Source organism: Oxyura jamaicensis, chromosome 11, assembly GCF_011077185.1.
Source record: "Oxyura jamaicensis isolate SHBP4307 breed ruddy duck chromosome 11, BPBGC_Ojam_1.0, whole genome shotgun sequence".
NCBI lineage: Eukaryota > Metazoa > Chordata > Aves > Anseriformes > Anatidae > Oxyura > Oxyura jamaicensis.
The window spans coordinates 17975869-18001617 of NC_048903.1; the positions used below are offsets into that span (position 1 = coordinate 17975869).

Consider the following 25749-nt stretch of genomic DNA (forward strand, 5'->3'; position numbering starts at 1 on the left):
TCTCTCCTGGCACGGGGAGGGGACTGCGGGCAGAGCTGGGTAATGATTTGTCAGTGCAAGGGCTGGGGTGTCTCTTTGCGGAGGAAAAACTTGGCCGTGATTGACAGCAGGGCTATTTTTGCCGCTTCCCTTGCAGTTGACAAGTAATAATGAAGCTTTGTCAGTCCATCATGGACATGGATATGCCAGATTACGTCGACTCCTTGGACTCCTCTTATACCATGCTAGAATTTGAAAACCTTCGGGTGCTTCCGAACAACACTGGTGAGATTTCTGTTCACTTCCTCTTGAATAACCTCTATTGCCTTTGTTAAAAAGCTGAACGCCTAGGAAAGACAGGTAGGAGGTCTGGGGCAAAGGGTGGAAGGGGTAATATTTAAGCAGCTGACCTGCCAACCTCTCTTGCATCTGCAGTTAGATTTGGGCTGAAATGGGCCCCCTTCACTTCCTGGTCCTTTTTAGGTTATTTCTTTCCTTGGTGTGCCGAGCATCATGTCCTGAAGAGCCAATGAGGTACTGCAAATGTTGGCGGAGCTCTGGATGGCACACCATGAATTTGTCTCCCTGTATAAGTTATGTGAGGAGTTATTATTAATATTTATGTCTTAAAATTTATGTTTTGTTCCCAAATATGACTTAGGTTCATATTTAATCCTTGGAAAAAAATGCCTTCTGCACTGTTACTCACACAATGCACCATGTGTCTGATGTAAATTGTTCCTGGGTACTTAAAGAAATGATATACAAGTGATCACTTGCCTTTTTATTATTATTATTATTATTATTCCTTGCTACCAAGATTGTCCGTAAGCCCTTAGGCCATATAAAGAACTTGGCTAGGAGTCATGAAGTTTTATATAGAAAGACTTCCGCTTGTTCACAGAAATAAAGAGTGTTGTGTGATATTCGGGATTTGAATAGTCAAAGGTATTCTAACTTAAAGTAAACACTTTTATGGGACATTAACTGTTCACTGCCTGAAATATAAAGGACACTTTAGCCATATAACATAGAACCAATCATGTAACTGAATGAAATCCCGATGATAGCAATGCCTTTGAAGAGTTTTGGCAACATTTCATTTAATTTGTTAAGAAGCTTAGTGAAACTGAGATGGGATTTTCAGTTTCACATTTTCTGATTAAATGTCTCATCAAAACTAATCAGAGTTTCAGAAGGGCTATAGCCTATAGCATAAAATGTTTAGACTTATTATTGTTGGACATGGAATATGTCAGGAGACAAGTAAAGTTAAAAGGCCTGAAGAAATTTAAATTTGAAGGTGACTTCAGGAATAGCTCTCTCTGCCCCTAAATAAAGGATTTTTTATTTTTTATTTTTTTTATTTTTTTCCAGATCCGGATAGACTGGATCTTATTTCTTATTTTGAAGGAAGTTTTCCATCCACCACTCTACTCCAGAAATGTTATTTAACACAAATATTTTGTTTTATCACTCACTGCTGAAAAACTAGATACTTTTTACTTTTTGGAGTGGTACAGATTTCATCCAAATTCAATATAATTTTTCAAATTCGGTACCAAAACCTGTTTGGAGCTATTTTTTTTTATTTTTTATTTTTTTTTTTCATTCAGTGGAACTGACAGGTTGAGTTTTTCTGAAGTTTATCTAGATTAGTCTTGGGTTATTTGTCTAGCTGTTAATGAGTAACTGGTTCTCTCAGGAACTAGCTGTTTTGAAATTAGCTTGTTTGTCTTGGGTAAGTGTCCTACAGTTTGTAAAAATAACTTAAAAAAAGACCTCAAATGTCCATGCATTGAAGTATATTGCTAACCAACCAAGTCATCTCCTGTAGGTAACCCTAAATAGCAGTTGACAGAAACTCTGTAGTTTCAGAAATATTTTTAAATTGTTTGAAAACATTTTTTTTAATATATTGATTTGTTTTAAACCATTTATTTCTTATGAGAGATATCTTTCTTTGTGAGAGATTATTCTGTGTTTCCCTTATTAAATCTAGTGGTTTTGCTATGTACGTATAAACGAACAGGATATATTTTAATAGTACCGAAACTGTTACTTACACGCTAAGCAATGTTAAAGAGAACATATTTTCAAATAAGGCAATACTTCATTAAAAACAACTCTTTCCTTCTTTGGAACATTATTTCATCAAAATTTTGAGGTTGATTAATGATATGGAACAATTCTGGTGCTAATTTTTCTGCTTCAGGAAGCTGCTATAGTTTTGAGATTTGCCTAGATATAAATTTTATATTTTCCACCTCTAAGTTACTCTTAATTAGTCAAACATTTTGAGACTAACTAATTCAAAATGAAGAATAGAGTCCTTTGTGGGAGCAGAGGGAGAGTTTAAAAAACTGATTAAAATGTTTAAAAGAAGGCAAAAGGAAATGAATGAAAATCAATGCTAATCCCCCCCCCCCCCCCCCCCCTTTTTTTTTTCCTTTATAAAATATGTGTTGTGACTGCAGAAATTTTCCCATTTGGTACAAAGTTGTTTCCTTTACTTTGGCGGGCATTACAAGCTGTATTCTCACTTGGTTTTTATGTGCTGCTAATACCCATTTCCTTGCACCCCTGTCAGAGTTGTCATCTTGCTTAAAATATGAAGCAATACTAAAATATTGCACTAATTCTTTAGTCAAGTGTCAGTGAACACTTTCTCCCATGGTTGTGCTCGTTTTCCTTTCTCAGCACTCAAACACCGTGCTAATCCCTGAGAATCTGGCACAAAGTTGGAAACAAACAAACAAACAAACAAAAAAACTTCAAAGATATTTTGCCCATTGGAGTGTGCAAATTATGTGCATTCAAGACATGAGCCAAGACTCACTTGGATTTCTGGGTGCATATAAACAAATTCTGGAAAGTACAGCAAGGTAGTTCTCCTTCACAGTGTGCATTCAGAAGAGATAAGGATTACCTTGAAGAGCTTAATAGCCAGTAACGTAACTGAAAGGAAAAGCAGCAAAGAGCTCTGAATGGTCAGGTATCATGCAGAGCTCCAACTCTGAATGAAAGCCAGATATCATCCTCAGCAGCATGAGACCATCCTTACTGTCATTTCTTATCATTCTAAAACCTGGCATCCTCATTTCAACCCCGGTTTGGTAATGACCTACATACTGGAGCAGTATGTAACAAAAGCTTGTATGCATTCTGGTTGCAAGCTTGGTTGCCCCCAAAGGTGATGAAGCCACTGGGATGCTCTCATCATCACTAGAATGATAGGTAGAACCATAGAATGGGTTAGGTTGGAAAGGACCCATAAGATCATCAAGTCCAACCATCGAGGCAAGCTGTGGTTCCTGCACTGCACATTGTTTATATGTAGCTCACAAAAGACACCTACTTGAAATCCCAAGTTTTAATGCCAGTGAATGTCAGGGACAATCCAAGTGAGGAGTCTGGCCACAACCACAGGTCTTCAGCTCAGCTCAGGATTCAAACCATGTTGAGATGAGTCTCTGCTGGGGGAACATCATCAGTTGTGCCTCTCCAGCAGAAATTTCAGAGATACTGTGTTGGCATGGATTAGTTGTTCTGTAATACCGTCGTGATGAACAGCTGTAACTGATACATGTCTCTAAGCATCTCTTTCCGTGGTGGTGAGGACAGTCATGAGCTTGTTTCATTTGTGATCCAGCTGTACTCTGACCAGATTCATCTGAACATCTCAGTGCGGTGCTCAGCTCCAGGCAGCAACCCCTCTAGAGAGGCACAGTGTGTTAAATAACACTGAGCAGGTTATTGGCTTGTGTCAGGCAGGGCTGAAATAAACGGTCTGCAGTTTTCAGCTGATTTCACAGGCACACAACAGTGCCAGCAGGGGTCTTGGCTTTCCTCTGCCTTTCTTAGTAGTGATCAGTCCAGGAAAAAGCCAGACATTCCCCAAATACTGGGTAGGGTTGAAAGCCCCACCAAAAATCAACTGATGCATACAATCTTGTTTGTGCCTTTTCTTCTGAGCTAATTCTCATTTGGAACTCATCATTAGCTGGTGACAGGATTTTGTAATTAAAATTAATCATCATAAATAACATGTGCACGCTGGCTTGAGGCTTTCCTTTATCTTTAAAAATTTGTATTCTCATCCAACTCAGCTGAACAGCACATGTGGCTACCTGACAGGGACTGAACTATTATTATGGGCCTGTTGGTGTTTCCGTGGGTAAAAGTGAGGGCAACATTTGGTTCGGTAACTTCCATGGGCCCTCACGTGCTCAGAGCTGATGGTCTTGCCTCCTGTAATACTTGGTTTAAAGCTAGATTATGAATTTCTTACTCGCATTAACAAATAGTTCCCTCACACGTCTTACTCACGTAAGGAGAAAAAAAAAAAAAAACAACAACTCTTCTCTGGTGAGTAAATGCTTTCCAGCATCAGGGAACATTTTGCAATCTGGACCCAGCTGAAGAATGAAGAGTTCATTGGAGACCCAAATTGTCTGACCTTGGCTTGATTCTGAAGTCAGAAGAGAAAGCATGGGTGGAGCAAGGATGAAATTGGCTTTCTTATCATCGTTTTTGTTGTGCAATTTTTTAATGGAATCCAGCACATTCAGAGCATTTGTTTGTGTTCGTTTGTTCCTTCAAAAAGAATAGATGGAGCAACAGATGCAAAAATGTTTAGCAGCACAGTTACCCTTGAAGGAGTATCCTAGTACAGTCTATTTAATAAAAAAGTTATCAAATAAATCAACATAAAAATTAAAATCAATATACAAAAACACAAATCAATTTGAATTACCATTAAGCATCTCTGACACAAACTATTTTTGCAAAGGGCCCAAATGCCACTTACCTACTGACAAAAGTCAGAGCTGGAGCATCTTACAAGGATTTTGGGAGCAGGTGAATCACAATTTCTGTCATTACAACCTAAGAATTATTTCAATGCTGTCATTTTTTATTCTCATGATGCTCCCATCTCACTAGAACCTACTTACTTTTTCTATGTTAGAAGGTGAAATAAAGATGAGAAGTATTTTCTGAAGGGGCAAAAGGAGACCTGACCTTCACATTTGTCAAGTGTTAGCTAAAAATGTCTTCATCTTAGCCATAACTAACAAACTTTCCAGTTTTTGAAAACTAAAGCTTTATTGGCTTTTTTTTTTTTTTTTTTTTTTTTTGACTTTTGATTACAATTTTCATTGCACAGCAAATATTTTCCCTAGAAATTTTTTATGTGTGCTCACATACAAAAATAACATTCTCTCTCTGGGTATATATAAGTGTTGTGTGAGGATGACCCAAAGCTATTTTTATGCATTATACAGTAGAAAACCTTCTCGAGACTACCCAGATCAGGTGCCAGTTCCTCCCGTTTGAGCAATTTTCTCATCTTCTCATTGCTCAATACAACACCAGCTGAGCTGTTCTCATTTCTGCCCAGCTCTCCTGCGAGGCAAGATGTGTCTCATCCCAGAGCCTTTGCCTAGGTCACTGTAGCAGGAGATTGGTCCCTCTGGAGTGAAGAACATGCTCCCAGAGGAGTGATAAATTCCTAAATCATCCTGCAGTGAATGCCCAGGTCAGGACAGACTCCACAAACATTCCTCCTCTCAGCAAGATGTAAACACTGTCATCTGTGCCTTCTCATGTGTCTCCTTTTTTTTTTTCTTTTTTTTTTTTTTTTTCCCCAAGCTGTGCCTCAAATTAGGAGGATTAAGAGAGCAGCAAGTCTGGTGGTTAAGGCCAAGGGAGAAGTTTAAAGGGGAGTTTTCAGCGGTGTATACACATGGCCCGAGCAGAGCTATTCCTGCCCCAAATGAGTGGCTGCAAACAGGGGACATGACAGTGGGCATTCATGCGACCTAATTTTAGGTGCCTAATTTAGAAGGTGGATCTTCCTGCACCCCTCTGTAGCCAGTGGAAACTAATGGCACCCTTCAGAGGGCAAATTGGAGAAGGAACCAGACTCAGGAGAACCCAAGTGCCCCTTGTAGGAGCTGCTGTCTCTCTTTAGATGGTCTCAAGAGGAGGTCTCAAGGTGTTTTTCATCTCTGTCACTTGTCCTGTGCATGAAGCAGTTCATCCTCTCTGTCTCTTCTGTCTCTTCTATTTATTCGAGTTAATGATTTTTTTTTTTTTTCCCACTGTATTTTATGGATAGTCTGCACTACAAATAGTAGTAATTGTTCAGTTCTTGTGAGTGAGCTGGGTTAGGTGCGTTTAAATCTCCCTGTTCATGGAGGTGAAGGAAAATACAAGTTTAAGAAGCAAAGCCAAGGGAGCTACACTCAGCTGGAGCTGAGAACAGCAGGGCTGTGATCTGGAGGCTTTACCAGCAGCACAACGTGTGCACATGTGTGGGGAGGGCAGGCTCAGTGCGTGATCTGCTTGAAAAAGCAACCTGCTCTCAGCTCCTTCTGGTCTCCACCACAGAGACGTCTAACGGGCCCTGTTCTCTGCCAGCAGAGACCATCGCAGCCGAATCGGCAAACACCAACGTGCTCGCCAATGGCATCGGCTCCCTCTGCTCCATCTGCGGGGACCGGGCGACCGGCAAACACTACGGGGCATCCAGCTGCGATGGCTGCAAAGGCTTCTTCAGGAGGAGCGTCCGCAAGAACCACGTCTATTCCTGCAGGTACCTGCCCTCTCTGTGATAAATAACTACAATTTATTGACACTGTAAATAAATTGGGGTGAAGATCAGGTTGTACGATGGGGCTCCTGTCCCAGAAGCTGAATCACCGTGCCATGAATGCGAACAGTAATACCGCAGCTTAGCTTTTGGCCAGAAGAAAGGGAACTAAGCCCTGTCTCATCTTGAATGCTGACACCTTTTGTGACACTGCACAATCCATTTTGTGAGCTCACTGTCACTGCTTTCCTCGTGCTATGAATCAGTCCTGAGGTTTTACTGGTGTGTGTAAAACCCAAGTACAGCTTCCAGGTGTGGAGTGACACCGCAACCTTGTCACAGCTCAGCAAGGGAAAGACCTGCTGGCAAAGGACCAAAACTTGCGAGATTTCTTCTCAAAATGGTCTTGGTTTTCCTAGCGATGCTCAACATGAAAGCAAGAAATATCTCAGAACGTGTCACTCCCAGAGCCGCTGCCTCCCCCACAGCTTCTCCATTTTTTATTTCGTACACATTAAACTGTGTACACTGACATATCACTGATTATTTTACAATCATTCTGAGAATGTAGCATGGGCCAGAGATGATTCACAGCCACTTTGGCACACAGGTATACATTTGAGAGACTTTTCTTTTTTACCGGGAGTACTTTATAAATTATAAATTTATTTATCTAAAATTATATCTTTATTGACCTTAGAAAAAATGCATTTATTTTAACAGAGGAAAAAAAAAAAAAAAAAAAAAAAAAAAAAAAAAAAAATCTACCCTCAACCTTTTTATCTCTAGTTAAAACCTGGAAGTTTTCTTTCTGTTCCAGGGTTCTTCCTCCCAGGCATTCCAAATTTTTGCAATGCGAGTCACCCTCCTTGTTCAAAATGCTCCTGGGGTACTTATCACCCTTGGACACACGAGCCATAAAAGACACCCAGTCTGATATCAGTGTCCACATGCACAGTGCCCATCCCAGGCACTGTGGGATCCCAGCAGGAGGAGGCAACAGCTACTACTGATTTCTTTGAAATTTTGGCTCTTATTCTCCCGGGAGTGGAGTTGTTGCCCCTCCCTGGGAATCGATGAATCACTGCGATATTTGGCAGTTTGGGGAGGATATGCAGGGTGAAGCCAAGCGAATGGTAAATGCTTGCCTGTCTGTGAATCCTTATTTGGTGAGCTGCGCTCTGTTTAGCCCAGCTTGGAGCTCTGTTGTTTATTGTAGACATGAATTCCTTGGAAAGTCTTCGGGCCTTTGTACCTTTGGCTTTTTACCAGCCTGGGAAAGTGCCTCAGTTTTTACAGCCTAATGATGGTCCCAGAGCAACCTGCGTTGTCTCCTCTCTGCCCGGGAGATTCCTCTTCTATCGTTTCACCCCCAAGAGCTGCCCAGTCTACATGGGCCACCCCTTGAACAGCACCGAGGTTCCTAAATCTCCTGTTGAAATTAACAGGAATTGGGAAGCCACTTGCTTCAAAGCTAGGCTATAGATAAAAAACGACTTGTAGGCCACAGCACAATTATTCTCCACAAAGTAAGACTGGTAACAAGAGGGACCAACCAGCCTCCACAAAAAACACCCAATAACCATCTGAAAGTAGGAGATGGAGTCCCTGCACCACCAGGCTCCAGCACAACTTGAGTCACAGTCACGCTTTCACAGCCAAAATCCTCACAGTCCTCGCAGGGTGGGTGGTCTGAAATCGCTGCTTTCCCAGATGGAGGTGGGGAGGATGAGGAAGTGGGCCAAGCCAACACTGATTCAATTCATTCCTTGCAAACCCTTTGGCTCTTCCCTGGGTTCAAGCATTGTATAGCCCAGTGAGGATTGGGACTGTATTTGGGGCTGCTCGGGGGGAGCAGGGTACAGGCCAGCCTGGTTGCTCCATCTTTTCCCACCTCTTCCCAGGTTCAGCCGACAGTGTGTGATAGACAAAGACAAGAGGAACCAGTGCAGGTACTGCAGGCTGAAGAAGTGCTTCAGAGCTGGCATGAAGAAGGAAGGTAGGTGCAAAGAGGCTGTTGAAAACTGCCTGCTGCTGTTTCTGGCCCTACTCCCACTGCGGAGGATAGTGGAGAGCAGCAGCCGCCCTGGCCCACAGTGGTGCTTGTGTGTCTCAGTGAGAGATATCTTCGTGTTGCAGCTGAAAACCCCATTTCCCATCTCTTCAGATTGGAATTTCAGCTACAGCCCTGTGCCAGTATTCACACATCCTGGGAGGCTGGTCTTTTCAGGATATTTTAATTCTGGGAAAGGGATTGTCTTCTTCAGGGAATACATCAGGGCACCTATAAACAGATTCTGGCTCTGGACTGCCTGTAGGAGGCATTTCTCAACTAGATGAATCTAGAGATCTAGCTTGGTGCAACCTCTAGAGTGAGGTTCAGCCCAAACACGATGCTTTGCAGCTGCAGAGCTGCTCCTCCATGGCACAGGGCACACAGGCAGCACTCCTGGAGGCGGCTGTCTCCTGTGTCTACCCAAGATGGGACCTGAGCCAGTCAACCCCTTCAATAGTGCTGTCCTCGTGGTGGCTATGGCATGACTGCAGGGCCAAGCAGTGCCTGTACTGATGGGCCAGCCCAATATTGTCTGGTGCATTTGGTACAATTCACACTGGCTGTAGTAAGAATGTTGTGTTGTTGAACATCTGGGTATACCAGTGACCGTCAGGAAATGTCTTTCCAATGCACTAAAGGAAATACTAGATGTTACAATGCTTAATGCTTAAGTGAGGGGAAAACCCTTTCAGTTAACCTATTCCTTAGCTCCCTACAACCACCTTTCCTGGAAAAGTTTGGGACATATCATAGCACTTCTGATTTCTGGTCATTTGGTGTTTGCACAGGGGGAGAGAATGGGTGATACTCCTATTTACTCCAAGCTTCCTGGGCAGAGACTGATCTACTGTGCTGAGTACTTAGCAAAGTAGGGGCCAAACCCATGGCAGATGGGACATCCCCCCCAGCATGCAGGTAGTTGGGTGATGGTTACAACAATTCACTCTTCACGTGGGCTGTTTTCCAGCCCACCAAGAGCTTAAGAATTAGGGAGCTAGAAAGAAACTAGATAGTAAAGATCCATACCACCTAGTTAAACAACCCTCGCCTAAGGGGTGAAATCACAATTCCACTGAAACCAGGGAGAAATTTGTCACTTATTTCTGGTAATTCATAAGATTTCATGAATGATGAAAAGAATCTCTTTCCAAACCTCTGAACATATGTTTTTCTGGAGAACAGGGTGTCTTGCTGTTTGGCATAGGTCACGGACGTAGCAAAAATGTCTGTTGGTTTAATTTAGGAGAAATGGAGTAAATGCAATATCAGGGGAAAAACGTAGCCCTCATAGTAATATTAACAAACCAAAGCTGACCTGGTCGGTTCTAGAAGGGGACAAAACCAATTGCCAGTGCAGTAAGCTCTACAGCTTGGAAAAGCTGAAATCTGGTTATCAGCTCCTTTCTCTCAGCTGAAGCATGATTTTTATTGGTTTTATGGTAAAAGTTATAAAACCTTGGCTCGTTCCTCCATTATTGATTGCAGCTTGATGGAAGATGACTCATTTCAAGTTCCACATAGCCACATTCTTTGCAACGTATTTATGAGTGCATGGTCAGGTTGTGTGCTAGTAAACTGCTCATGTGTTTGGTACAGATTTTAAGGCACCTTGAGCAACTGCTTTGCGGAAATTAGCTTAGCTGACCGGAGCTGTATCCAAAACATGTGTGCAGAACTGTGAAAAAAAAATATTTCTTGCACAATTGTGTGCACAAAAAGAACACAGTTATTTGCTTTAGGGTGGTTCTAGATTAATATTAAACAGTATTGCAAAGCATTGGGGGAAAAAAGAGAAGCCACGTCTTAGGATAGAGCAGCATAAGGATGATACAAATGTTTGTACATAATCTTTTTTCAGTGGTATTCACCGATTTATGTCAGAGTTGTGACATCCACACTCAGATTATGTCAGGTTGTCCCAGCACTGGCCCACAGCGCCTTGAAACTTTTTCTCTGTCACATCATTTTTCAACCAGCCCATGTAATAGCAATCAGACTTTCCAGGGTGTGGTAACAACAGCGTTTATTCACTGTAGAGGGGAAGAAGCTGGAAATGATCATTTTCCCAGCCTGTGCGTGACAATACACCTGGGGTGGGGCCAGTGGGGTTGTGTCACCCTCACCGTTCCCACCACCAGCACCCTGCTGACCAACTGCTCGATGGCTTTATGTGCAATGTTGGAAAACTTGCTGCTCCCCAAATGTTCTCATCCTGGAAAAACTAACTGATAAGACGGAGATTTGGATTCTGAGATTTATTTATTTATTTATTTTTATTATTTTTCCCTAATCTTCCTGTGTTGTAAGACATGATGTGACACATTTGGATCTTTCTTTCTCTTTGTTCCCCTGCTGGAAACTTCTCTAATGGATATGAGAAGGAGAGGGGCTATATTAGCCATGGTAAAATGGAAATTTCTGCCCAAAGAAAAAGCAGTGTGATGCAAAAACCTGAACTAGCTTTAGACTGACTGTCTATAGGGGCAGTTGTGTAGGTGCATGTCTAAGGGTATCATTGTGGGCTGGTCCTGGGAGCACAGTATTTCCAGGCTGTATGTTCACCATAAGTTTGGGGCAGCTGGGCAGAGATTCATTGAGAAGAGCATCAGTAGGGTTCTTTAGATTGACCTGCTTGTATGCTCTGGATTTGATTCTGCTTTTGGAAAGGACCAGGAGTGTCCCACATGAACCCTATGCCTCCAGTGAGAAATCTTGGAGAAGGAATGTCCATAGCATCCAGCTACTGCTTGTGCCAGAAGGGATCCAGGTCCCATCAGAACCCGCAGGAGCAAAAAGGGCCAAAACTTGAGGCTTGTGGAAAATCCCATCTCCAGATTTCCTAGAAATTAGCTCATTCAGAAACACTCCTATCACATTTACATTTTTGAAATCAATAATTCTTTTTAATAAATAACTGATCATTAAAATTGAGACAAATGACGTATGACTATGACTACAGTTAAGGGCTTCTGCAGGAGATTCACTCCCTTCGTCTCGTTTTGTGATTAGGGCTGAGACAGTTCCACAGGATGATCGATGTGTAACAATGGCATCACTGGGTGTTTTTTTTTTTCCTTTTTCTTTTTTCTTTTTTCTTTTCTTTTTTTTCTTTTTTTTTTCCTTTTCTGCCTGTTCTCTCTACTTTTCTCTCTTTGCACAGGAGAAGGTTTGATTTCTATTGGTTTGCACAATGGTTTTTGGTCACTTACAGTGTCAGTGAATGAGGAGTGCATCTGGTATCTAACCACCCCTCAAAATAGGAGACTATTTTTAACATCTTATTGAGATCATGTTTAACCTTGAATAAATTAGCAGGGTGTGATTTTTCCAATGAGCCAGGCTACCAGCTCACATGGATCTGGACACCTAATAACCTTGAAACCTTTTGACATGTTCAACACCGCACTGTCAGGATTCAGTTTGCTGGTGAAGAAAGAGAGGTTAATATTTAACCTCTCATCCCCTTTAAAGTAATTTATGAATGTACATGAAATCCTTTAGATTTATGCAGAAGTCAAAAGAATTATTGTATCACTGCCACATCATAGTAGGAGGACTCGAGGCTATTATTCATTTATTCTTGTTAAATTGGATAGGTTTATAGGATGGTTTTATTAGTGTTTCACAGGGCCTCTATCTTGTTTTGTGCCTTTTGTTTGTGCATCTCTTCTGCCAGCTTGCAGCAGTCTGGGACCACAGTTTATTGGAAAGAGAGATGGAAGAGTTGAAGGATCTTCCCCACTTTGCGATAGTCATAAATCAGCCCACAGCACGTGAAAGGATTAAATGTGCATGTACCATTGGGTTTTATGTGCAAATAAAATGTACCACACCTACAAAATCAAAGATAGCCTAGGGAAAAAGAAATATACTTGTGCATGTAAATTAACTCAGCAGCGAGGAGTACATCTGTCAGTGGAGATAGAAGCACTGTGAGAGCTGGTGAATGCCAGCACCATGCTGGGGCACTGCACCTTCCTCCTCCTGCTCTCCATTTGTGCACACACACATGCACATCTCATTAAATACACTTCTAATCCCATCAGCATTGAATGAGGATTTTTTTTAGTGGATTAATAATAGAAATGGTACCTCCAGTGTGGGCAGGTGGCAAAGGAGGGTTTTAACCTCAGCAGTTACCATGGAAAGTTACTGGTTTGGTGCTGTTCCCATCAAATCAATGCCCCTGTTCGTATTTATTGGATTCCCCGGAGGTTCCTTGTCACATGCTCTGCACCGATGTGCCAAGGTAGCAAGGACAAAATGTTTGGGAAACGCGGGCTTGTTGCAATCCCACAAACACACTGCTGTTTGCTCAAGAGCTGCAGCGAGCTCCACAGCCCACCCGCTGTCATCCTCGATGTGCTCATGGCAAAAGGGCCTGGGCTTGCTCTGAATATTAAAATGTCAGATGGAGGAGATGTTTGTTTTCCCGTTTGCTTCCCACAGCCGAGATGTGTCAAATTCCCTGGAGAAAGTTGTGGGCATCGTCCTGCCTTCCCTACAAATTCCCTGGTGGAAAAGTCCAGGCTGGGGACACGCTGTCTCTGGCCAGCGGTATCACAGGGACATTTTCCTGCTGACGTCCCCTTGCGCGGGGCTGCAGTGGCCCTTCCCATCCCTGCCACCCAGCTGCACTGGGCTCTTTGCGGGGCCCCCGAGCTATTTCGGGTTGGGGCCCAGAGCCACGCACACTGCAGACATCACGGGCTGCGCATTGCCACTCTGCTGGGAGCCTGACCGTGACCCTCAAATGTACTGGCTTTGGAAACCAGGGCACTGGGCAGAGGACAGGAAGAGAGAAAAAAGATGGGGCGGCAAAGTTGCTTCTTCTGCAAATAGTGGGAGACAGCATTGGGGTTTTAGTCCTTCCTGCATGTTTGCTTAAAGTTACTCACTGCACAGCCACGGCCGCGTCTGAGCCTGAGCACCCTCAGCACCAGCGATGCCTCACCACGGGTGACCTACCCCTTCCCTTTTACAAGCACAATAAATATAGCAATATAATTACCCCACAACAACAGATTAATTTTTGTGGCAGGTAAAATATTAACTCCCTCTTGTATCTAATTCCACAGCATCTTGGGTACTTTCAGTGATAACACCCAAATCACCTTGAGAAAGTCGGCCGGTGCCGTCCACTTACACTTGAAGATTGGGCTTATCAGGGCATGAGGGAAGCACTCAAATATGTGCCATAAAAGCACCCAGGAGAAAAACAGGCTGCATGCTCTTAAAGGAGTCTGTCATCAGGGCACAGGACTGGTTTGTGGGTCGTGTATAATGTGTGTTGCTTGATTAGAAAGGCAGAATTGGTAACTTTATGTGGAATTGCATAAAAGAGCCCACTCACCCCTAGAGAGCATCTGGTTCTAAGCCAGCCATGAAAGGCTGGGCAGGGACTTTCCAAGGATGGCAGTGATGCCATATGTGCGGGCTGGCTGGCTTCTGGTCAAGGCTGGATGCTTTCTGGTGGACAGAGAAAAGCTGTGAAGGGTTAATCTGTGCTGAAGATTAATCATAGGTAACGTGTGTATTTCCTATAACCACCTGCAGACGGGGGGAGCCCCGTCCGAGTGCCCCTTTCCACTGCCCCCATGCACAGGGTAACACATGCTGATATCTCAGGTATGTTAGAGGAGCCTCCTACCTTAACCTACATTTTTTTTTGCTTGTTTAAATCAATATTTAATTGCCTCTAGAAAGTATCTATAGACTGAAAAGGCTCCATTGATACATAAGTGTGCATTGCACCTTTTCCAAATTGATTTACCCATCATTCAGTCTTTCATGGAGGGGGTGAAAAACCCAAAAACGGCTTTGGTTTTTGATCCCAGCAGCCCCGTGCCCAGCACGCTCTGTTCAGCCGCCAGCAGGCCCAGGCTGCCAGCAGGGCTGTGTCCCAAATCCTGGAAAACAAACATCGCGCTTCTGCCAATAATGGGAAATATTGATCTTGTCGCTGTTGCCTGTTTTCTGCCCTTTCACTTTGTTGGCCTCTCATCAGAGGCCAGTTGGGAAAAGAGATAAGAGGTTTGACCTAAACTGGCAAAAGAAGCCCATAAAACAGCCACCTTCTCACCCCGTGTGAGAAACGGTGCCCATGTCTCCTCCGGGAACCCGGAGAAATGAAGGATTCTTGCTCTGAAGCAAGGCCCAGCATCAAGGCAAATTCTTGAAAGAGGGGTGGGCAAATGGGACAGATTTTGCTGAATCTGAAAGCAAACAAAAACATCTTTGCTGGAAAAATCTGCAGCAGTGTTGAGACAAATGCTGTACTGGTTGGTGGTGTCCGAGGAGTTAAAGCCCAGTAAGGAGCGCTGTGACAGCTCAGCCTGAGTCATCCCCCCTAAAAAAAAAAAAGAAAAAAAAAAAAAAGAAAAAAAAAAGAAAAGCAGCCTGGAACTGCTGGAGGAAGAAGGAGGGCTGTGCTCTATTAGCACCACATGCTCAATCTTCCCTCTCCCTCTGCTCTGATGGCAGTTGCCTTTCTGAGCTGTACGTGGCCGAGATGGAGGAGCTGTCAGGAAAACACCAAGCCCAGGTCCTGGCTCCATCCTCCAGCCCCTGGGGGCTTGTTTGCTGCTGGACGGAGGCAATAGGGCTCAGGAGAGAAACTAACACCGAAGCCATGGCTGCTTTAAGTCTAAACCCTGCACGTTCCCTTGCTGCTGCTTTACTCGGTGGCTGCAGCAGAGGCGAAGCAGTTGCGTGGTGCAAGAAGAAGCCGCTGACGTGCTGTGAATCCCTGATGTCCCACATTCAGGGCTGGCAGAGCAAGGAGCTGGATGTAGCTTGTGTTTCTGGGAAAGGGCGATTTAAAGGGTAGAACAATCCTAAACCCCAAATCAGCCTATTTTCTAATTCAGTGTGGCACAGCCATACCTTTCTGTTTGCAAAGCCCCAGGGCTGAGCTTCGCTCTGCAGAGACATTGTAAGGTGTCCAAAACCCGCTGCATCACTATCAGTAAAGCATGGGCTCCCTGGGGGTCTCAGGAACGAGGGATGGTGCTAAGGGGGTGCCGGTGGATTGAAGCTTCCTTCCTTTTAAGCTGCTTTAGATGTAGAGCTTAGGGATATGGTTTAGTGGGGACTGTTAGTGTTAGGTCAGAGGTTGGACTTGATGATCTTGAGGTCTCTTCCAACCTAGAAATTCTGTGATTCTGTGAGTTAATGAAGTGACTCTTCCTGCTCCCTGTGAGCAGCAGCGAGGTCCCCTAAGGACCCCCACCTGTGAAGCCTCAGGGACAGGGGACACGGAGACAGTGAGGTGGGATCAGAGAATGGCTTTTCCAATGCCGTAAGATGAGATGAGGCTTGGGAGCAGATGTCCCAAAAGCCCCAGCTCCCCCTGAGCCCCAGCAACCCTGCGGTCAGTCGTGTAGGGTCTCCCAGCTAACAGCGGTGCCGTGTGCTCTCGTTTCAGCCGTGCAGAACGAGCGGGACAGGATCAGCATCCGCCGGAGCAGCTACGAGGACAACGGCTCACTGTCCATCAACGTGCTCACCCAGGCTGAGGCCATGGCACAGCAGGTATGAAATGTGGGTTCAGCCCCTTAGATAAGTATATGGCTTTCAGCTACTCCTCCCAGGTTAGGAACTCACTAAAACCCACCAGGTTTTCCTCTTTTGGCTCTCTCTTGCACAAAGCCAGAGGGAAGAAAATGCTTTAAAGATAACCAAAAGCAGGCAGTAAAAATCCTCTGTGCTTTCTCAAGACAGCTTGTCCTCCAAGAAGCACATGGACCCTTTGGGGTGTGAGATGCAGAACTGAAATTCCAAGGGCTGAGGGGTGCTGCAGAGCCTCTGCCCCCCAACCTAAATTATTGCTGCCCCCCTGAAAACTCCCCGCATCTCGTGCAGAAGTTTAGCCCTCCTCACGTGCCCTGGTCTGAACACAACGTTCCTGTCATGGTCAATTATATCTTTCATTTCTACATTTTTTTTTATTTTTATTTTTTTCCAGGACAACAATTTTAGGAGAGAAAAAATAAAGCTAATAAAACCTCTGGGCTTAAACTAACGCTGATAGCTTTCTTACTTCACATTCCACAATGAATCTCACCCTGCGTGTCCTTAAATTCTTATGCAAATAGCCTTTCTCCGCTGAGACATATGGTCCAGATGTTGCATATTACATGCAACAATGCGTCCGCTTCCTTCCCCCAAATTATTACATTTTAACCCTCTCCCCTCCTTGCAGCTCTTTAGAGAGCAAAATGGGCGTTTTGTGTCCCAGGCAGCCACCTGGAGGGGAAAGCTGAATGCATTTCATGCATTTTGCTGGCTTGCTGTGAAGCTGAGCCCCATTTTTGCTGGCTACTGTGGGAGGAACAAGAAGCAAATTTTGTCCTGAGGCTGCCAGGGGGAAGGAGGCGGAGGAGGGCGGGTGTCTGCTGGGACCGAGCACCACCTCGTGGAGGCTTCGCCCTGGGTTGGGGAATAAGTGAGCAGCCCCAGCTGCAAGCTTCTTCTGGTCAACGGCCTGATGAGATTTTTGTCCAGGAATGCTCCCCACGTTACCCGTGGATGGCTGCTGTTGAGGGAGGATGTGGTTAAGAGCATGGGAATGGATGCTCGGTTGGGAAAATCATGCTGCTCGTGGTGCCAGCGCTAAGCGGGGTCGCTTCTCTTTCAGTACGCGTCGCTGAGCCCGGTGCACAGCGCGGACCTTGCCATGAAGAAGGTTGCGACAATCAACGATGTGTGCGAGTCCATGAAACAGCAGCTCCTGGTGCTGGTGGAGTGGGCAAAATACATCCCGGCGTTTTGTGAGCTGCCGCTGGACGACCAGGTGACGTGCAAATGCCTTGCACCTCTACTGCCTTCCTTACACATTCCCAGCCCTACCTTGCAATGGGCACATTAATATAGAGCTCACCCTGCACAGAGCAATAAACTTACAGGAGAGGAAGAATGATAATGGACAAGGAAGTGATTAACAATGAGTCCAGTAGCCAAAATGCCCCAAAATATAGAGCTGATCTCTCCAGGATGTACAAGGACCCAGGCAAAAAGGTGTTCCCTTTATTGAAACCCGGTGGATTAATATAAAAACCATTTATTTTGTAATAACTCCAATAAATCAAACCCTTCTTTGCCCTTTCAGTTGCAAAACTTCTATTTGTCGTGAATATAGCACTTCTGAAAAGTGAAGATAGCCTAATAATTTCTAAGACTTCTGGAAAGTGAGGGTATCTTAATAATTTCTAGCTCTTAATAGTACTTAATCTATAGATCTGACATGTCTAAATAAACACCAAATTTGGCTGACTCTAACCAGCAACAGCTCACCATTCTGCTCTCTGCTTCTAAAACTTAATGCCATTTCTGTCTCCTGTGCCACCTCCAGGTCGCCTTGCTCAGAGCCCACGCAGGGGAACACCTGCTCCTGGGGGTAGCCAAGCGATCCATACCGTACACTGATTTTCTATTATTAGGTAAAGTAGTGAAAGCATTCCTGCTTTAATAATTTGCACACTTGAAACTGTGGCTGAGAGAACCCCAATATTAAGTGGGATCTCAAAGTGTTTTGCCTTTTTTTTTTTTTTTTTTTTTTTTTTTTTTTTTAACAAATTGCCTGAGTCCAGGCAGTGAGCTATTTGGGTATCGGTGCTGACAAATTTAGCAGACAGGCCTATTAAAAATTTTAGTGTGAATAAGTAGCCTTTTCGTGTAAATCTCTGCCACCAAAAATACAGATGGGATTATTCTTGGGAAAAGGAGAATACTGCCCTTGACAGCAACATGTTAATGCAAGAGTGGGAAGGAAAATATTGCTTAAAAAAATGCACCCAAAATAAAGATACAACACCACTTGCAAACAGATGCTAGGTGTAACAGAGGGTAAATCAGAGCAGAAGTTGGAACAGGCTTTGTGTATGGTGTGACTACACCGACATGTGCAAAATAGATAATTAAGGACCAAAGAATTACATCCATGGCTTGCTTCTCCATCAATCTGAGCATGAAGCTGCATACTGGAAATCTGTTGCGCGTGGGCAGTGGGACTGCCTGGCAATAGGGATCTGGGTAACTTTTGGGTGAGGCTGTGTCTGCAGAGCTGGAGCAAGTGTCCAAATCCGGATTTCTTGTCTCCCCAGGGAATGACTTCATCATCCCCATGCACTGCCCAGAGCTGGAAATCGCTCGCGTGGCCACCAGGATCTTGGACGAGCTGGTGAAGCCCTTGCGGGACATCCAGATCGATGACAATGAGTACGCCTGCCTTAAAGCCATCATTTTCTTTGATCCAGGTGAGCTTCCTTCCTGCTTGCTAGGGCAAGCTCGGGGCTTGAGAAAGAGTTGCTGTGTTACAGAAGGCTATGGGAAATGGGGCAACAGGTGGGGAAATGTAGCTCTTCCTCCTGCTTTTGTAGTTCTAAATGTAATGTCTAACTTCAGATTCACATCAGGGTTAGTGAGCTGATCAGCAGAGTAAAGGAAAACCCCTTAAACTACTTTCTTGCCTCACAGGTGAAGCAGAAGCTCTACAAAGCTTCATCCCATGGATATGAGTGTGATGGGTGCAACAGACACAGTGCAGGGAGTTATTGTTTCACCTGTCAGTGTGGAGCGTAATTTCTGGGCAGGGAAACATCTTTCACGACATCTCTGGAAAACACTACACTTGTTGGTTCTGAGCTACTTTCCTTTCCCCCCCAGAGTGCCCTGAAAAGCACACTTGAAAAGCAAGTGATATTAGGAGACAGCAGAAGTAGTGGGTGAAGCTGCCAGAGACGCAGGCTGTGAAGCCCAGCGAGGTTGAGGACTCCCTTATAACCAGGAAAACCCCTTGGCAGCAGCTCTGCATTTCACTCTGTCTCTGCTGTGATGAGCAATATTTAGCAGTGCAGCGAGGACATGATGGAAATGGCCTCTTCCCGAATACTTCACTATTCATCAAGTAGTAACACCAGCCAGACCGATGTGCAAGTCTCGGCAGACCTTAGAGGAGTTTTTCTGCTTCTGTAGGGTGGCTTCAGGAAAGCCCATCAGTCTGAAATGAGAGAGATGCCTACTGAGGACATACGTGCTTATATTGAATTATGCATAAGCTAAGCGAATCTATTGAGCAGCAGCTTGAAGCATCCATCAGAGTTCAGAAAGGAGTTTTAAAAACCACAGGCAGCTGGGCTGTTCAGGGTTTTGAGTACCCAGAAATATCAAGGATGTTTGTTAATGGATCTTGCTGGCAGCCAGTCCTGGCCGAGGGCAGGGCTGAGCAGCTCAAGGTAGAGAGGAGAGCAGGGAAACACACAGAGGCAGAGAAAATTTGCTTTGAACCTTTGCTATGTTCTCCTTTCTCGGACATGGGGGTTTTCATTCCAGCTCAGGTACGATGCCCTGGGTACCGCATTTGAACCCCTTCCTTGTGCATTGCCTTGTAGCTTGGAGAAGAGACGGGAAACAATACCAAGTTGAGAACAACGCCCTTTTGTCCTTGGCATCTATTAGCATGGAAAATTAGCGTATCGTCTCCCACTAATCATTTTTTGCTGTGTTCTCTGATTTAAAATCAAGATACATGAGTTTTACAAACATCATGAACTTTGGCTTGCCAAAGAGCCTGCCGCAAACCTGTGTAAGGATGGTGTAATCAAAAGTAGTCTGACAAATTACGTTCTCAGCTGATTGGTATCTCAATGAAGCTTTAGATCATTGCAACAATGAGCTGTGATTTCATCTGAAAGGAAAAAGTGCAAAGTTCTACAGAAGTGAAGTTCATTCATGCTAACAAGTAGGCTTGTCCATGGAGTTACACATTGACATACAATAACTTGCTAACTACTCTATTTAATCTCTTGGCACGATGATCCCTAAAATGTATTGCTTGGCAGTTCTTTGTAGACTGAAGGAAATGGTCCAGTGAGCCAGAAATCTCAATTTCAGATAGCAGGAAAAATAGGAGTGGAAAGCTGTATATCCTGACACTTCAGCCTACCTTTGAAAATGTACGTGATTAAGCAAAACTGGACTGGTTTTGCATGGAAAATGGATCGACCGCAGGTCAAAGACAGGAAATCCAGAAAAGAATCTGATGCTAGAGCTCATGTGTTTACAGCAGATAAACTCTAAATCTGTGTGGATTTAGCAGCAATAGTTGGGACTCAAAACCTTCAGGTGAAAATCCCAGGCTGTTTACTTAGAAGGACAAATACGGTTCAGCTTCTAAATCTTTCCTCTTCGCTTATGGCCGTAGCCAGATATATCCATCTGAATCAAGCGCTTCCTATTTCCCCTCAGATAGCTTATTCCATGTAAGATATGAAGTAGTGACAGCCTAATGTAAACCTGGCAGATAAACTTGTACACTCGGAGAGAAATTGTCGAGCCGCTTGTGTCTCAGCCTTTTTCCTCTACAGAGCCTGAGCACCAGAGTAACACTTTTTGGCTGCAAAGGCCATCAATTAATTTTATTTCTTCCCCCCCCTCCCCAGACTGCAAAGGCCTGAGTGAGCCTGGGAAGGTGAAGAACATGCGATTCCAGGTCCAAGTCAACCTGGAAGACTACATCAACGACCGCCAGTACGACTCCCGGGGCCGGTTCAGTGACATCCTCCTCCTGCTGCCCCCGCTGCAGAGCATCACCTGGCAGATGATAGAGCAGGTCCAGTTTGTGAAGCTCTTTGGCATGGCGAGGATCGACAGCTTGCTGCAGGAGATGCTGCTGGGAGGTACGAACCCTGCTGAGAAAGGACAGCAGAGCTGTTTTTATTTCAAAGCCATTTTGAGCTTCTTGCCAGGGTTTTTGTCCTCTGGCAGATGTATGGTAGAGAGGACACGGTACTGGGAGGAGGGGAAGTGAAGGCTCAGGTTGAATTTTAGCTCAAACATGGGATCTTCTCACTCAAGTGCAATCCCCAAGCTGTTCTCTTCCAGTCTATCTCTGAAAATCTGACCCAGGGACAGTTTAGAAGCAGGTACACCCTGTGTGCTTCACACCACTGGGAGCTTGACTTTTTGGCAACCTACAAAACTGATGCAGTTTGCAGGGAGACAACACATCTTTGCCAGCAACATGCAAAAGTCATAACTATATGGAAAACCCTGATATGAGCAGTAATTGCAAAGCATACACAGCTCTGAACAGCGCAGTTGGTTATTAGCTGAAACCCCAGCCATCCGGGAGGGTTGTCTCTGGACAGTGAAAGGGCTGAGAGCAGGAAGGAAGCAAAGAGGAGCCAAGACATTAACCCCCACCCACAGAGGTCTCCTGCATTCCCTGAAAAAAGAGGCTTGTGCCAGAGCATCTGGCTTCTCGGTGACTATGCAAAGAACGATGTCCTTATCCAATTCCTCTGCAGGATCCACCATCGACCTCCAGTACCAGTCTGGACCTCCCAACCTCAACCTGGAACCGCTGCCAGGACACGTCCCCCCAAGCAACATGAGCTCTGTGATTCACACCGTCCCAGACCGTATGTGTCCATTCTTACGCTACTAGTGTCAGCCTAATGAAGGGACTCGATAGGAGAAATGGTTAAGAAAATGAAGTTTATTTATATATTTAAGCATTACACTCGGATCTGACTTCACATCCCCCCATCGCTGACTTCTTTTACTATGAATTCTGGAAACACGCTCCACAGAGAAGCTGAGATTTTAAATTAACAGTATGAGCCAAAAGGCTTTTGAGATGCTACTAAACATCACAAGAATAAATAAGTAAATAAACAAATAAATAAATATATAAATAAAATCAAGAGTGGTGACGGTGCATGTCTATAAATGTAGACAGCACAAGGAAACACCACAACGGTGCACAGGCATTTATTAGTTGCAAGAGTTTCCCTAAGTAAAGCATCTTGGTTGCTGTCAGCCAGAACACCATACAATCTGAACACTTGACCATCTTCAACAACTCTGGACACTGCTGCCAGGCAATGGCTATTTGTTAAGGCATTTATCCACTATAGTAGCAAACAGATTATGCTATTTTTTTATTTTTTTTTAAAAAAAAAAAAAAAAGAAAAAGAAAAAGAAAAAAGCTGAACATGATTTGCAATTTCACAATTACTGCCGCCATGTAATCACAATGTCTTACACAGTTTCCTTGTGCAAGTTTCGCTCATACAGCTCTTACAGTGCATGTTCCTGCTTCTTGGCCATATAAATGTAGGTATCCTGTGTTTTAGCTTTGTATATCTTTTTTCTTTTAAAGCCACCTTGCAGCAAGGGAAATTAAGAGAGATGCTGATGTAGACACTGAGTCCTGTAAATGAAGTCTAGTTGCCAGCAGGTTGAGCTTTCTTCTGATTAAGAGAGTAAGGAATAAAATGCAACTGGGCACAATCGTTTCCCAAGGGCAAAATACTGGGAAGAGTTGGTGTGTGCCTATCAGTCCCCGCTAGGCCTTTTTACAACCTAGGAAGGAAGAATATGCCTGAATAGGGGCTGGATTCCCCCCACCACTCCCAAGCTCCTGCTCCTTGGTTCATAGGATGGTTTGCTGATTTTATCTGAGCACTGCTCTATTGACCAGCAGCAAAGACCATTCTAATTCTGTTTCTTTTCTCTCCCACAGCATCTCCTGAACCATCCCTTCCATCTCCTTCTACAAGCACAGGCAGTGAAGACTATAAACTAGGCCCTAGCGCAGGCCCCAGCGCTGTAGCGCAGCTCTTGCCTCAGACAGTTATACCCAAGCAGGAGATTTTATAGGGAGAGTGGAAGGAGAAGCTGGGAGCAATGTGGAAACCGTGCTGAAAGTGAATCGGGCCCTTTCTTTTTGCAGAGGCAAAGCACGGCAACCCCCTGCCTGTCACCGGACCTGTCGGTCACACTCTTTCCTGTCCGTGAGTAAAGCACCAGACACCAGACTGCAGCAGGAGCCTCGCCATGGGTCATCCCGCCGCTGTCACCCTCATTTGTCACCCTCAGTTCACAAGGGATTGGGGTTAATGCTCTTTTCAGTAGGACCAAGACTGTAAGCTCTTTGGAGCAGGGCTTTTGACTGCATGTATTGTCACCTAGCTCAGTGTGACCACCCTTTTGAAGACTTTGGCTGCTGTCTTATAAAAATAAATGCCTTACGCAGCTCCTGTTAATTGTTAATGAATACATTCTGTCTTGAATTGTCAGTATAGAAAGGTCTATCCCCATTAACAAATTAATTACACTCCCATTTCTCTTGCTGCAAGTTAAGCTTTAGGGTGACTACCTTCAGAACCCTGAAAGGCTTTCTTATGTCACACAGGTGTAATACTTATTCCATGTAAACCAGCCAACTTTAATGCTGGTTGTTATTTTGTTGTATTCCATTATTTCCAACATGTATGGAGTCCATTCGTTTCATCCTACTTTCTCGTGTGTACATCTAACACTGCTCTGAGATGGCAGCAAGACCTCTGCATCGATCCATGGCTGCCCAGTCTGGTAAAACCCACAACTGGCAGCAAGCTCAAGAAGCTGTTGACTTACCAAATCACTTCTGTGCTTTTCCCGCAAACTTTACTGCAACCATATTTGGAAGAAGCAACAGTCCCAGCAAAAATGCCAAAAAAGCTTTTCCCACTACATAGGTGTGATTTTGCTGCAGTTTTCTAAATCTTTGTAATGCCTGTAACCTAAACTTCAAAGCTCTGAATTTGTCAGATTTGCCAGGTCTTCCGCGATTCATGTATTAAAAACGTTTGTATTTAAAACATAAGGACTTTCTGAATTTAGTGTAAATCTCAGTCAGCAGTTATTAACTGTGCTAGAGCTACTGAAAATAATCTAAATAGATGCCTATACAACCTCTGAAGTTCCTAAGGCGCAGTCACTGTGGTACAGCATTTATTCATATGAATTAACCATCATTAGAAAGCCAACTGCTGGATTTCTACAAAGCTTATGCTCATTTCTGCAAAAGCCCTCGAGGCATTAAGGATGGTCTCACACTGAATCTAGGACATGACGGAGAATTCTTTGTTCTGTCGCATCGCACGGATCTGCCACCCCACAAGCACCATCCCTGCTCATCACAAAGATGAAACGATGGTGTCCAGCCACAGCTTATTTCACTGACACTTGTGAAGCACTTTGAGGTCCTCGGATGGAGGACACCATGACAATGCAACCTGATTGAGTGAAAGAGGAGTTGGGAAGAGCATCCGAACCTGCATCAAAAGGAGAACACTTTGTACTCAGGTCATTTCAGTGGCTGGGGAGATATTTTAGAGTTGCCATTCTACAGCATAAGAGAGATTTGAAAACCCTTGAGGACTGGGTTGAATTTCACCTAACATCACAATGTTTTATTTTTCTACTGTCTATGATGAATTTGATCTGATATAAATGGTGATAACTTTGATTTGAAACAGCTATACCTGGAAAACAAAGTCCCATTGCAAGCATTCCTGCTGCATCTGTACTTGTGTAACATTGCTTCCAGTTCCTCCATCATGTAGATTACTTTTCTAAAAATTAAATGTACATTTATACTCATTAATGGTAAGAAAATAAATCTAGTAGAAATAAATTTCATATGGCCCATTGTTCTCAAAAGGAAAGCTTGCCTATATATATATATATATATATATTTAATTCAAAACCAAGTCTTCAAGTTTCTCTGTTGATTTCTCCATCGCAAATACCCTAGGGATTTTCACCTGTTTCATAACAAAATAATCTGTGGCTGCAAAGCCCTGCTTTCACTTGAGACTGATGTAATTAACTCACAACAGGCCTGCATTTAGGGCCAGAATTGATTCATAGCAAAAATCTTTCTCTGGCTTTCCTATGTCAAATCCCACTCTAAATGAAACCAGTGTTCTTGGAAGTCAGTACTTCATTAATTTCTGCTTTATTGGACTAATAATTTCTGGTAATGAAAAGCTCAAAAGCATAATTTAGAAATATTTTAAGTCCAGTAATATGCCAGCTGTTTGTCAGAAAACATGCACCATGCATCTCAGGTAATAAAGTCTTACCTATCGCTCTGTGATGGATGCATTTCCTTGCCAGCTGTAACATTTGGCTCTGTTTATGGTTTGTATCTCAGACTATAGAAGTAGGGGGAAAAGTCAACATGTGGTTAGAGAAACTGGGGAGTCCAAACTTGTTTTACAGAAACACCTTGAAGGTGTGAAGCCTGATTATCCTGTAAAGAGTCTTCAAACAGAAAGCATTCACT

General features: G+C 44.0%; 1 protein-coding gene across 5 annotated transcripts; it reads left to right on the top strand.

Annotated features, from left to right (window-relative positions):
* Window positions 1-20: 20 nt before the first annotated feature.
* Window positions 21-25109, top strand: LOC118172649 (hepatocyte nuclear factor 4-beta-like). 5 transcript variants are annotated; one of them, XM_035336704.1, is made up of 11 exons: window positions 21-39; window positions 137-264; window positions 6373-6577; window positions 8479-8573; window positions 16057-16163; window positions 17269-17424; window positions 17983-18070; window positions 18734-18886; window positions 21071-21307; window positions 21938-22051; window positions 23158-25109. In XM_035336704.1, the coding sequence occupies exons 2-11, from the start codon at window positions 150-152 to the stop codon at window positions 23292-23294; spliced, it is 1407 nt and encodes a 468-aa protein (XP_035192595.1). In that variant the 5' UTR covers window positions 21-39; window positions 137-149; the 3' UTR covers window positions 23295-25109. The 5 variants fall into 5 exon arrangements, with proteins under 5 accessions (XP_035192595.1, XP_035192597.1, XP_035192594.1 ...); XM_035336706.1 differs by having other exon boundaries at window positions 6406-6577; XM_035336703.1 differs by lacking the exon at window positions 21-39 and having other exon boundaries at window positions 52-264.
* Window positions 25110-25749: the final 640 nt, after the last annotated feature.